The following is a 12,546-nucleotide window of genomic DNA, read 5'->3' as shown; positions in this document are numbered from 1 at the left end:
GGATGTGACACCCTTTAAAAAAAAATTAGTTTATATTTATCTGGTGTTAAGACATAAAATATGAAATGATAGAAGTATTCTTATATTAATTCTACAAATAAATTGATGAAACACAAAATTTAAAGATATTTTTAATCCCTATCAGAAGACATACTCGAAACTACGAAGTACAAATTAAGATAAATATAAATCATATAAAAAAAAAAAAACATTCTTTATAACCAGGGCTCGGGAGTTAAAGCATTCACTTATTTTTATGAATTGACTTAAAATATAGCAGAGTGTTATAGAAGTGTATGTTAAGTTATAACACTTACATTTATGCAATTTGGAAGTGCATTTTTTGCTTTTTTCAGCAATTTTAAATAAAAAAAAATGGTTATTTCCAGTTTTTCTGATTATTTTTGATTATTTGACCAGTTTTTTGTTTTTATAGTTTTCTCCTGCAAAGTCGTTTTTGATAGAATTAAAATTAAAAATAATTCTTATCTTATCTACGTTGTCACGTAGTTCGTCGCCGTCCAAGGTATCGTTGTAGGGTTAACAAAGATATTCCAACGCTGAAAATAGAACTGAGTGTCAAACGTCAGAATGATCAAGAACAGAGAAAACAGTTTACATTTTATTTTTCTGAAAAATCCATAAAAACCTTTAAGGACCGTATTTCAAACAAAACTCAAACATTTTAAGTGCACTTAACAAACAAAAATACACTTAATTAAAAACTTAATAGAATTTTCGTATTTTTAAACTTTACTTAACTGTTTTAAGTGAAATAAATTAAGTAAAAAATTAAGGTGCCTTTATAAGTTACTTAAGTGTAAATTTTACACTTATCACATCAATGTTGATTTTTATTATCACAATAATTATGAAAATGAAAAACTAATATAGTAATTTTATTGCAATATATATATTTTAATTTATTAAATAAAACGATTATGGCCATTTTTGAGGACCTGGATTTTATTGATGACTTGTTTCTTGCTGAGAATATTGGTCATGAACTCCAAATACCCCGCATAATGCCAGATCGCGAAATTCCTTTAGAAATTTATAGTGACAAGGAAATAAAAATACGTTTCAGGTATGTATAAATAAAATGAACAATTAATTATTATTAAAAACGTACCTATTTAAATTTATTAATTTTATATATACGTATCTACTCAAGATTCTAGCCAGATGTTATCCAAAAAGTCATTCTACCTCTAGTTTTAAATCCTTTATCCAAAGAAACTGATAGAGGGTGTCCTCTGCCTCCTTTATACAAGTTGCTGATTGCATTGAGGTTCTATGCAACTGGAGAGTTTCAAGTAATATTATGAGTAGTGAATATATTGTTGTAACTTCATACATTAATAATTGTATCATCGTATTCATCAATGTATTTGTAGATTGTTGCTGGTGATTTATTTCATGTATCACAGTCCACAGTTAGTAATGTCATTCGCAGAGTAAGTGATGTGCTCTCTGATAATCTCCGTAGATATATTTGCTTTCCGGAAATTTTCACAAATTGCTGCATTCCCTGGAATAATTGGGTGCGTTGATGGAACACACATACCCATTAAGTGTTCTCAACTTGAAAGAGGAGAAATTTTTCGTAATCGAAAAGGAAGATTTTCAATTAATATTCAAGTAATTGATTTAATATTAAACTACTAATTAAATCACACAACGTTTCTTTCATAAATGAATAGGTTGTTGGCGGGCCTGATTTAAAAATATACGATTTGGTGGCACGACGGCCAGGGTCAGTACACGACAGCCGTATTTTTCAAAATAGTAGAGTAAAGAACAGATTGGAAACTGGTTTATTAAAAGGTCAATATTAATTTTTTGTAGTTGAATCAGCCATATTACTATCCCTCAATCCCTTGTAGGTTAAATAATAATGTAATATTACAGGCATTTTGCTGGGAGACAGTGGTTACCCTCAATCATACTACTTATATACTCCAGCACCAGAGCCTGTAATTCCACAGCGACCTAATCCGAATACAATAAGCTATAACATGGATCTGCAAAATTATCGTAATTAATTGAGACACTATTATTGTCAAACACGCTACAATCGTGCTCATAGAAGTACACGTAATTCTGTTGAAAGGTGAGAGAAGAAAACGTATAAAACGTATAAAGTATTAACTGCATAAAACCAAAATAACATGTTATATGATTTTTTAGATTATTTAGTGTGTGGAAGCGTAAGTTCCCTTGAATTTTTAAACCACTATCATATAAATTGGACACAATTTTGTTAATAATAACAGCTACAGCAATACTCCACAACATTGCTATTGAAACAAATGATGTTATTCATTTTGATAATATCAACTTTTATGATGATCATCCTGAATTAGACCCAGATTCATTAAATATTAAAGGATCAAGATTACGAGACATATTCAAGAACAGATATTTCAGTATTGAACGCCATTAAATTCTGAAGTGAATGAATATTATATTTTTACACTTACCTACTAAAAACAAAACAAAATATTTACAATTTACTATCAAGTAAATTGTAAATATTGTATCTTGCCTTATATCTATAATTGTTTTATTTTCACACACATGCTATCTTTTATCAGTTATAGTAGTTATTTATAGTAGTTATATCATGGCTGATGTCTATATTTAATATTGTGATGTTTAAATTATTTATTTGTTTATCATATCCAATGGAAATATTTAATTAATTTAAATTTTGATGCAGATATTATAATCATTTACTTAATAGTTTTTATCAAGGATTGCTTCCGTGAGTAGTTTTCCTAAATGGATAAATCAAGTTTAAAGACAAACTTAATTTGTAATAAATTTCAAACACTGTTTAAGTATCCTTTTATACTGTGACAAATAAATTAAGTTAGTAAACATGCATTTAATGCGTTAAATTTAAAGTATTCTAAGTAATAATTGATTTTTAAATTAATTGTTCATTTTATTTTGAAAGCTTTAATTATTAATTCTATTATTGTAAATTATTATTGGCTTGTTAATGTTAATGTTGACCATCATTTGCTTATTATCTGTATGTATGTGTGAATAATTTATTTATTCTATGTAATAAATTTAAAAATAATTATGCAGAGTACTATTTTTTTTCATAATGCATTCTTTTTGCTTTGTATGCTTCTAATTTAGCTTGTAACATTAGCATTCTTAGGTTATGCTCTTCCTTTTTCCATTGATGTTCAATATCCATCATCCTTTTCCTCTCATTCATTGCATTTTGTACTAATGCTCCTCTTGACTTTTCCAGAGTAGACTTTTCTGCTTTTCTCTTCCTGCTCTGAGTTATAGCTTGAAATTCTGCTACTTCAGCAGTTGTTTTCTTTACAATTTCCTATTTTTCAAAGGGATGCAATTTAATATTTATAAAAATGTAATTAAAAATAGTAGTTAATATTCACATATTCTAGCTGATTAGTTGTCTCATCCTCATCAAGTAATATATCTCCTTCTCCCACTTCTATTATTCTTACAGATGTGTCTAATACAGGTTTCATCATCACTTCTTCATTTATTCTATCACAATCTTTAGCAGATTGTAATTCTATATCTACAGTGTCCATAAGAAGTTCAAGATGAGGATCTTCATTAATAGTTTCAATACTATATGGACCACCACCTGTACCACGAATTTTCTCTTTGGTTTGAACGAGTTTTTTCTTATACTCGTTTTTCTTATTTTCCCAAAGTTTTTTGAGTTGATCTGTTGTCCTCTATAATAAAAAAATATAATTACACTATATGAAGTACCTACTAAACTATATGTATTTAGATATTTGCTATGACTTAAAAAAACCTCTATTAAGTGACCATCTATACTATTAAATTCTTTGGTCACTTTTTCCCATGCAGACCTCTTAACAGCTATCACCTTGTTATCTGTGGCTTTTCCAGTAAGCATAGGATACCTACTAAGAATTTCCATCAAATCCCTTCTCTCTTCAGCTGTATAATTTACTCGTTTTCTGGAAAACAAAGTTTGTTTTTGTTTTTATTACATTTTATTCTAATATCCTATCCTCGTTTTGTTGACTATTTTTAAACATTATACTTACTTAGTTTGATTTTCACAAGACATTTTATGGCAGTTGATGGTAAATGCAAATTAAAACAGTTAATACGGGTATATTATAATATTATTATTATTTTAATTTTATTTTATATATAATATTTATATTGTATTATATATAATATTATTTATATTAATAAGTTATAATAATAAAACTTAAAATAAATATAGAATTATTATGCGCGGGACAATAAACAATGTGGCTTGATTAAAGCATTAGGCTTTGATTGGTCAGTATCTTATAACACAACTTGACAACAATGTATATCAGTATACTCAAAAGTTCACTTAAGTAATGTTTAAAAATATAGGCTAAGTTTACCTTAAGTGATATGTAATTTTTAGTAATGTTTAAAAATACTTATTATGAAACTTATAGAGAACAATATTTTGGAGGCAACCTCATCGGTGTTTTTTGAAATATTAACTATTAAAAAAGTTACAGTTATTTAAAAAATTTAAAAAAAAGGGTTTTTGTTATTATTTATTTAGATTAATACAAAACCCCGATGAGGTTGCCCCCGAAATATTCTTCTCTATAAAATTTATTATAGGTGTTTTTACTCTGAGACCACTTTTTAATGACTTTTCATTTGTTTTACGTAATCATGTTTACAGCATTTGATTTAATTTTTCGTTGCTGTCATGTGCTTGCCATTGTGACGGCGGCCGTGATTTCTCCCACTACGCCAAAAAGTATATTTCAACCACAACCGTCTAGAGCGGTCGTGGGTCGATTATTGGCGACGACAGACGCTTCCAAAAATAGATTATGCCGATTATGAACCTGACTATGATTGTATTTCAGTTTTTATCGAGAATGTTTATTTCCAGAGATAATTAATCTGCAGTATAGTAGACGAATGTTTTTATCGGATATTAAAGATCCACCAAATATAATAACTACGAAAAAAAATTAATAGATACACCTAACGGCTAATTATTGTTATTATAAATTATAAAATAAAAAAATAGGTACATATTTTTGTTTAATTATTGATATCTTAAAAGGTTTTAAAATGATTACAATTATCTAATACATATATGATATATACAAATAAGAACAACAAGCTATCGTACAAAAATGTCACCTATAACAAAACAGACTATGTGCCAATATTGTTATTTGTCATTTGTTCATGTTATCATTTTCGTGCGATGCGTAGCGGTGCGTTGCGTATCCGCAGCCATCGTCGGCGGCGGTGATAAGCCTCCATGTGCGACCGGGGCCGGGTACGTAATCGCACTGTTATCGTCGCGCGTATACGTGTCCGTTATTCCACGTCTTCAGAGTTTTTCCGGTTATGTTTTGTAGAAGTCAAAGTCATGTTCTCAGTGCCACAAAGTTTCGTAAGTTCTCGTGTTTTTTGGTTTAGTGTGGTGGCACTGAGACATTTATCTTTATTTTGTGGTGTCCGGTGGCCTTAGCCTTCCTGGTAAATGTCGTCGGCCCGGTCTCGTTCTCTTCCGTGTGTCTTCGTGGTGTGCGCATCAACATTCATTTTGTCAAGTTTTTCGTACGTCTGCAGCCATTTATTAAACCACGATGTCTTATGTTGTTCCTGGTTATTGGCCGTCTGGTATTTATCGTTATAGCAACTATTTGTTGCAGGTTTTGATAGTTTTTTGGTTATAGGCATATCTACCAGCGGTCAGTGTGAATTCGTCGTTCGTCTGTGACTGTGGGTGGTCGCACGCAGCGGGGACTGTGCTTTTTGAATTTTGTTGTATTGTTGTATAGTTTAAAAATGTAATAAAAAAATTGAATATTTATCGAATTACAATTATAACATAATAGTAATTTTTGTAATATAATATTTTGTTATTTATAATGTTGATTTTAATTTAGTAAAGATAAGGATGCCGGAGCGGCCAAGTTATTTTAAATAGTCTGTGCTAAATATATCTGTATGGTATATTAGTACCTAACATACTAATATAATCTAGCATTCCCGAGGGACAGAAATATTCTCGTCATTAGTATGCCTCGTCATTAGTAGTCTTGAAACTATGAATTAAATAAAACAAATTAAATTCTTATGTTTTGTATGTTGTTCAGTGGCGTGGCGAAGCAGTTTTTTTTGAGCCGCGGCTCCATTCATATGTGGGGGGGGTGTAGGTGGATTTGTAAAATATTTTTTTTATAAATTATGAACTTGGCGTCTTAACATATCAGCGAGTTTATTCATAATAATCTAGGAAAATGTAATTATTGGTGTATCGTATAAACAATGTATAAATATTGTGTGGTATATAAGTAGATAGTTTAGTAACTACAACGGTAACATGGCATAATAAAGTATAAACTAATTAATACACTATTTTGTTTTATAAATAAAACAGATCGTTATCAGATGGTTATTCCCCATTTACCCAAAACAGCCGAAATGACTTGTGCCTGCCCGCACAAGTGCATGACAATATTATTATTAGTGAGATTATTACTTATATTAGTATTAACATGGAGTATTTATAAATTTTAATCAATGGTATTAACTATTAATATCAAATATCAGTGGTCAATGTATTATTTCGCGATCGACTGTTATTAATGCAATAACCGTCAAGCAGAAACCTACTTTAGTAGTTTATATAATAATTTATTTATTTATTTATTTACGTTTGCAATTATAACCGTTATTTAAAAATGAATTCACTGTGTCCCAGTTGTGGTAAAAAACGTGAATCTATGAACAGTGTTAACTGGATTCGCCATAAAGAATCTTGTCAAAAAAAAATAAAGCCTGTAAAGAGAACGGCTTCCAGTTTTATTTCAGATTATTTTAAACGTACGGAAAGTAATAGAAAATTTCAAAAAATTGAAAAATCAAGTAAGTTAAGCATTTCATTATATTAATTAAATTCATTATTCATATATACCTATTTATTTTCCATCATACCAATAATTATATTATAATATAATATTGTAATAAATAATAATTAACATTGATAATGTATTAACATGATTTTAACCCAAATGATATCGGCTTGATGAAGTCTAGTTTGCCTAACAATCAACAACTTTTAAGTGAAATTAATGTGGATGGTAATCAATAATCAATATATTTGTTTTATTCTTATTTTTATTAATTTAATTAATTTATTTAATTTAGACGTTTTGAATATTAATACAAAGCAAAACTTGGTCGACTCAACTGAAATCATACAAATTTATCCGCCAACAGGTTATTTATGAATAAATTAGTCTTATTATTTTAGTTTAAATTTAACTATGGTTGAAGCTGGTAAGTAATTAGTATTAATAATACTAATTACATAGAGATTATTTTCACTTTAGGAAATCTGTGTCCAAATTGTTGTCCAATGTTGAAAAAATGTTTAAATTTTTTTATGAAGAAATTATGCATTATTATTATTATTATTATTTTGTATGTGAATATTATGATTACTTTCTAAATAGTTTTGACAATACCTAATTTTATTTTAATAATTATTGTATTATTATTATTTGTATTGTGTAAAATGCAACTTTAATTAATATAAAAATATAATAGTATTTAACCATTTATGCAGTTATTTCGGTTGTTTTTTTTAATTTTTATAACATGGCATATGTAAATTAAATTATTTCCCCAGATTTACTAAGTTATTTATTAAGTTATTTAGTTATAGTTACTTGGTACATTAAATATCAACTATAATAATATGTCTATATATGTGTCCAGTGATTGGCTTTATATTTTAATATAATTTTTCTATAATTTGAAACTCTAATTCAATGTTGAGTAGCTGTTTAGGAAATAAAAGTTGATTTTTTTTATGTGATTTAAAATAAAAAGTTACAACATAAAGAATATGAGATATGGATATTTTTATTAAATAATAGGAAGTAAAGTGAAGTGTATGTATTATATTTATTTGTAATATTTTCAATGTATTTTGAATCATTGTGTCATTATATCAACTATTCAAATTTAGAATTTTATTCTTAATTTATTATTATAGACCTAATTTTAATAGTTAATTTAATAATACTTGTTATTGATTTACTATTTATTAATAATCTGGTTTCTTTAAGTTTAAACTTGCTTTATATGTTATTTATAAATAATAATTAACCTAATAAAAATCTTAGATTTTTCATTCATTTTTAAACAGTATATTATGTATTTACCTATAAGATCAATTTGTATTAAATAAATAAATGCATTTGCCAATCAGGTAAAAACCATTTCATTAATTCATGATATTTATATTTTTAAATAGATTTGATGCATAATATCAACTTTGAGCCACAGCAAAATGTAGTGCAAATAGATACGTTAAGTTTAGAACAATTTCCCAATGATCTCGCTGTGATGAACTCTAATGTATCTAGTGAACTTTTTGCTCATTTTGCATCTTTAGAGTCATGCCAACCTTCCAAATCACAATTAAGTGGTTGTATATTTCCTACAAACCAACAAGGTAATCGTCTAAGATCATTTCATGAAAAATATTATTTTAAAGAAATTTCACTAGGAAGTTTTGTAAAACGCAATTGGCTATCATATTCTCCTTCTACCGATTGCGTCTTTTGTATAGTTTGTAAATTGTTTGGATTGCCAAATGGAAAACATGATCAATTTTCAAAACATGGAACTAATGACTGGAGACATATTTCATATAAAATTAAAGTACACGAATCTGCACCAGAACACTTACAGTCTGAAATACGCCGCGTTATGTATACAAGTCAATTAAGGGTTGATGTGCAGTTATTATCATCATCAAATTCACAGGTTGCAGAAAATAGAGAAACTGTTAAAATAATTTTTGAAGCTTTATTGTACTAAGCTCGGCAAAACAATGCATTTCGAGGTCACAGTGAACACTGGGGTTCATCCAATCAAGGTAACTTTGTAGAACTTGTCAAACTTTTAGCTAAATATAATCCTTTACTGTCGGCTCATTTATCCAAAATTCAGAATGCAAAAAAAAAAAAACAGATTAACATTTTTATCAAATGTTAGTCAAAATAATATTTTGAGTGTTATGGGTGAAATGGTACGAGAAGAGATTTTGAGGAGAGTTAAAAAAGCAGGAGTATTTTCAATAATTATAGACACAACTACTGATGTTTCAAACTTGGAGCAGTTTTCATTAGTCCTACGTTTTGTTAATGAAGAAGGTCAAACTGAAGAGAGACTTGTTGCTATGAAAGAAGCCCCTGATTCTATAGGATTGGGAATGTTTAATGTTTTTTGTGATATTTGTAGTAAATATAATTTAGATTGGACAACAAAACTATGTGCTCAATCTTACGATGGGGCTGCATCAATGCAAGGACAATATTTTGGTCTTCGATCTTATGTCCAAGAGAAAAACCCAAATGCTATTTATGTTTGGTGTTTTGCACATATCTTAAATTTAGTTGTTATGGATACATGTGATAAATATTCAAGTATTAGAAATTTCTTTGGAGATGTTCAACAATTGATCACATATATGAGGGCAAGAAAACGAACAGCCATATTCCTAGAGCAACAAATTAAATGCTATCCTTCTGAAAGGCCATGTAGAATGAAAAACTTCTCTACCACCCGTTGGAATTCTCATGATCGTGCATTATCAGTATTAAGTAAAAAGTATTTAGCTATTCTAAAAACATTAGAAGAGTTAATTAACTCAATTGATAGGGAAATTTCTTCAACTGCATCAAATCTCTACAGAATAATTACTTCATTTAAGTTTATTTTGAATTTATTTTTAATGCAAAATATTTTATCTTGTACTACTCCATTATCAATTTATTTGCAATCTTCATCTATTGATTTCATTCAGGCAATTACTATGGTGGATGTTTGTGCTAAAAAATGATCTGAATTAAGAAATGAGCAGAGCTTTAATGATTTAATTACAAAAACAAAATATTTTGTTAATGAAATTGGTTTAGTTGAATGTGAGTTGCCAAATATACGTAGCCGTCGCAGGAAACTGTTGCCTGGAGAAATTGTTTCTGATAAAGTTATTACAAATCCTTATGAAAAATTTAAAATTGAAGTTTATTATGTAGTATTGGATCAAGTAAATACTTCTATTATAAGTAGATTTGAAGGTGCACGAGATATATTGTCCAACTTGTCATTATTGACTTTTGATCGGTTAGAGGCAACTAGAAAAGGAACTGAAATTCCTCAAGATAATTTTATTGCGTTTATGAATTGGATTCCTAATTTAAATCTTGATAATTTAAAAATGGAATATACCATATTTGCGAGTAGTTTTATTAACTTATACAATGGTATACATTTTTCCAGTATTAACTCAAATAAGGATCTGATCATTGATAGCGAAAATGAAACTAAACATGATTCTGACTCATCTAATGAAATAGACAGTAATGAAGAAACTAAAAAAAAACTTTCAGCAATTGAAATACTTAAAATACTTTGTTCTTATAATTTAGTTGCAGCATTCCCAAACCTTTTTGTAGTATATAAGTACTTATGCACTATTCCTACAACATCTGCTTCAAGTGAGAGATCATTCTCTAAAGTAAAACTTGTTAAAACTCGACATAGATCTACTATGACGCAAAATAGACTTGAAAGTCTCATGCTAATATCATGTGAAAAAGATATAGTTTTAAATCCAGAAGAATTTTTGAACAAATATGCTTTGACATCTTCATTGCTGCGAAAAGAATTGTTGTTCAAATAATACTTCAAGTTCGATGCCAAATCATATATATTCATACCTATTTTCTATATTAGTTGTTATTTATGTATTGTTTATAACGTATAGGTATAACTGTATTAGATACTATATAAACTGAGCTTATATGTATTTTGATGCGTTAAAACTATTTGTTATTATTACATTATTAATGTAGAGTATTGTTATAAATTATATTTATGAACTATTCTTTATATAATAAATTAAAAACAAATTATATTTTACTTCATACCAAAATTACATGTAGGCATAACTAAATTAATATAAATAAAATGGATTTCCTTTTTTTTTTTGTACAGAAACACCAATTTGACTTGTGAACATTTATTTTGTACACAATAAAAATGTTAAATATGATTAAACGGTAATATATTTTTCTTGCGAGCGAAGCGAGCAATTTTGGTTACATACTGTTTTATGTGGGTGGGTGGGTGGATGGAAAAATTATATCTGGCTCCTTTTATTAAAATTGTTCACCACGCCACTGATGTTGTTATACTCCTATCTTTTTGATTAGCATATATGTTAATCAGTGGCGTTTCCTGACTTTCGGCGTCAGGCGTTAATGTGTGATTGATTAGGACCCCCCCCCCCCCTTATGAAAAATAAATTTTTATTAAATATCAACATGTTATTAAAGTTATTTATTTTACATACTTTTTAAGTTTTTAAAAATACATAAAATATTTATAAAATTAAATTATTATACAAACTGAAAATGTTTTAATAAATATATTCTATTATAGATTGATTTTTATTTGAATTCAAATTCGATTCTTCCCTCTTTTTCAGTAAATTTGTTTATAACATCTTCATAAAATTTATTTCTGTTTGCTCTTAATTTGAAAACCAATTCTTTTTCTATTGATATTACATTTAAGCTGTTCATTCTTTCTTGTGTTTGAGTTGAGCGACAATATGTATGGATTCTTTTTAAAGATGAAAATAATCTCTCCACTGAAGCGGTTGATGTTGGTATAGTAGATATTAATTGAGCCAACTTATACACCTCGGAAAATCCACTGTTTAAGCTCATTTCAGAAAGATAATTCATAATTTCAATAGAGCTTTTATCGGATGATTCGTTTAAGGTGTACTATACATGAAGTTCATTTTATAGTTTACCATAGTTGAAAAAATCGCCATAAATATCTTGTAAATTTTTAATTAAATTAAATGGAAAATTATCTTTTTTCGCAATGCATTTAATTTTCGTAGGATTAAGTAAGTGAAAACATTGCAATTTTTCAAACGATTTAAAATGGATATTAATTTGAGATTGTATATTGTCAATAATATCAAAATAAAGACGTCTATAATAATCTTTTTTGTCGGTTTCTATTTGTTTAGCCCTGCGATTGCTTACAAAAAGTTCGTTAGCATTTTCAGTAAATGATGCCCATAAAGTATCAAAATTTTCGCTTTCTTAGTATAATTGGTTTTGAAAATCAAGTATTTTTTAACTGTAAAATATTGAACAATACGTCAGTAAAAATAAGAAGATTAGATAATATTTGTATAATAAAAATGTTTTTATTTTCTTGAAGGAAATTTGCAAATCCTTTTGCTGTCATTCCAATAACATTATCAAAATCACCACTTTCATAAACAAACATAAAAAAATCAACTAATGATGTTCAATGATTATGAACTATATGAACTAATCGTGAAGTAAAGTTTCAACGAGTAGTAGCTTATGTGGGTAACTTTTTGGTCATAAATTCTGAAAGTGCTTTTAGTCTTTTAGGAGAGTGAGAAAAAAATACAGGTAAAGAGTT

At 27.9% G+C, this 12,546-nt stretch overlaps 4 protein-coding genes across 4 annotated transcripts; 3 read left to right on the top strand and 1 right to left on the bottom strand.

Annotated features, from left to right (window-relative positions):
• Nucleotides 1–982: 982 nt before the first annotated feature.
• On the top strand, nucleotides 983–2,410 carry LOC112687730 (putative nuclease HARBI1). The gene is made up of 6 exons (XM_025560621.1): nucleotides 983–1,087; nucleotides 1,175–1,316; nucleotides 1,398–1,641; nucleotides 1,704–1,827; nucleotides 1,912–2,113; nucleotides 2,191–2,410. Exons 3-5 carry the CDS (start codon nucleotides 1,465–1,467, stop codon nucleotides 2,043–2,045), a joined length of 435 nt encoding a protein of 144 aa, XP_025416406.1. The 5' UTR covers nucleotides 983–1,087; nucleotides 1,175–1,316; nucleotides 1,398–1,464; the 3' UTR covers nucleotides 2,046–2,113; nucleotides 2,191–2,410.
• Nucleotides 2,411–3,093: 683 nt separating this feature from the next.
• On the bottom strand, nucleotides 3,094–4,155 carry LOC112687956. Its single transcript, XM_025560959.1, has 4 exons — nucleotides 4,077–4,155; nucleotides 3,818–3,986; nucleotides 3,423–3,734; nucleotides 3,094–3,355 (listed from the first exon to the last, which is right to left on the bottom strand). The coding sequence occupies exons 1-4, from the start codon at nucleotides 4,097–4,099 to the stop codon at nucleotides 3,104–3,106; spliced, it is 756 nt and encodes a 251-aa protein (XP_025416744.1). The 5' UTR covers nucleotides 4,100–4,155; the 3' UTR covers nucleotides 3,094–3,103.
• Nucleotides 4,156–7,004: 2,849 nt separating this feature from the next.
• On the top strand, nucleotides 7,005–8,939 carry LOC112687964 (zinc finger MYM-type protein 5-like). The gene is made up of 2 exons (XM_025560972.1): nucleotides 7,005–7,275; nucleotides 8,318–8,939. The coding sequence occupies exons 1-2, from the start codon at nucleotides 7,128–7,130 to the stop codon at nucleotides 8,884–8,886; spliced, it is 717 nt and encodes a 238-aa protein (XP_025416757.1). The 5' UTR covers nucleotides 7,005–7,127; the 3' UTR covers nucleotides 8,887–8,939.
• Nucleotides 8,940–9,085: 146 nt separating this feature from the next.
• On the top strand, nucleotides 9,086–10,753 carry LOC112686973. The gene is made up of 4 exons (XM_025559472.1): nucleotides 9,086–9,296; nucleotides 9,465–9,671; nucleotides 9,987–10,430; nucleotides 10,500–10,753. Exons 1-4 carry the CDS (start codon nucleotides 9,086–9,088, stop codon nucleotides 10,751–10,753), a joined length of 1,116 nt encoding a protein of 371 aa, XP_025415257.1.
• Nucleotides 10,754–12,546: the final 1,793 nt, after the last annotated feature.

Source organism: Sipha flava, unplaced genomic scaffold, assembly GCF_003268045.1.
Source record: "Sipha flava isolate LNK unplaced genomic scaffold, YSA_version1 109_pilon_pilon, whole genome shotgun sequence".
Lineage (NCBI taxonomy): Eukaryota > Metazoa > Arthropoda > Insecta > Hemiptera > Aphididae > Sipha > Sipha flava.
The sequence above is the reverse complement of the archived record's forward strand: the minus strand, read 5'-3'. Positions and strand labels throughout refer to the sequence as shown.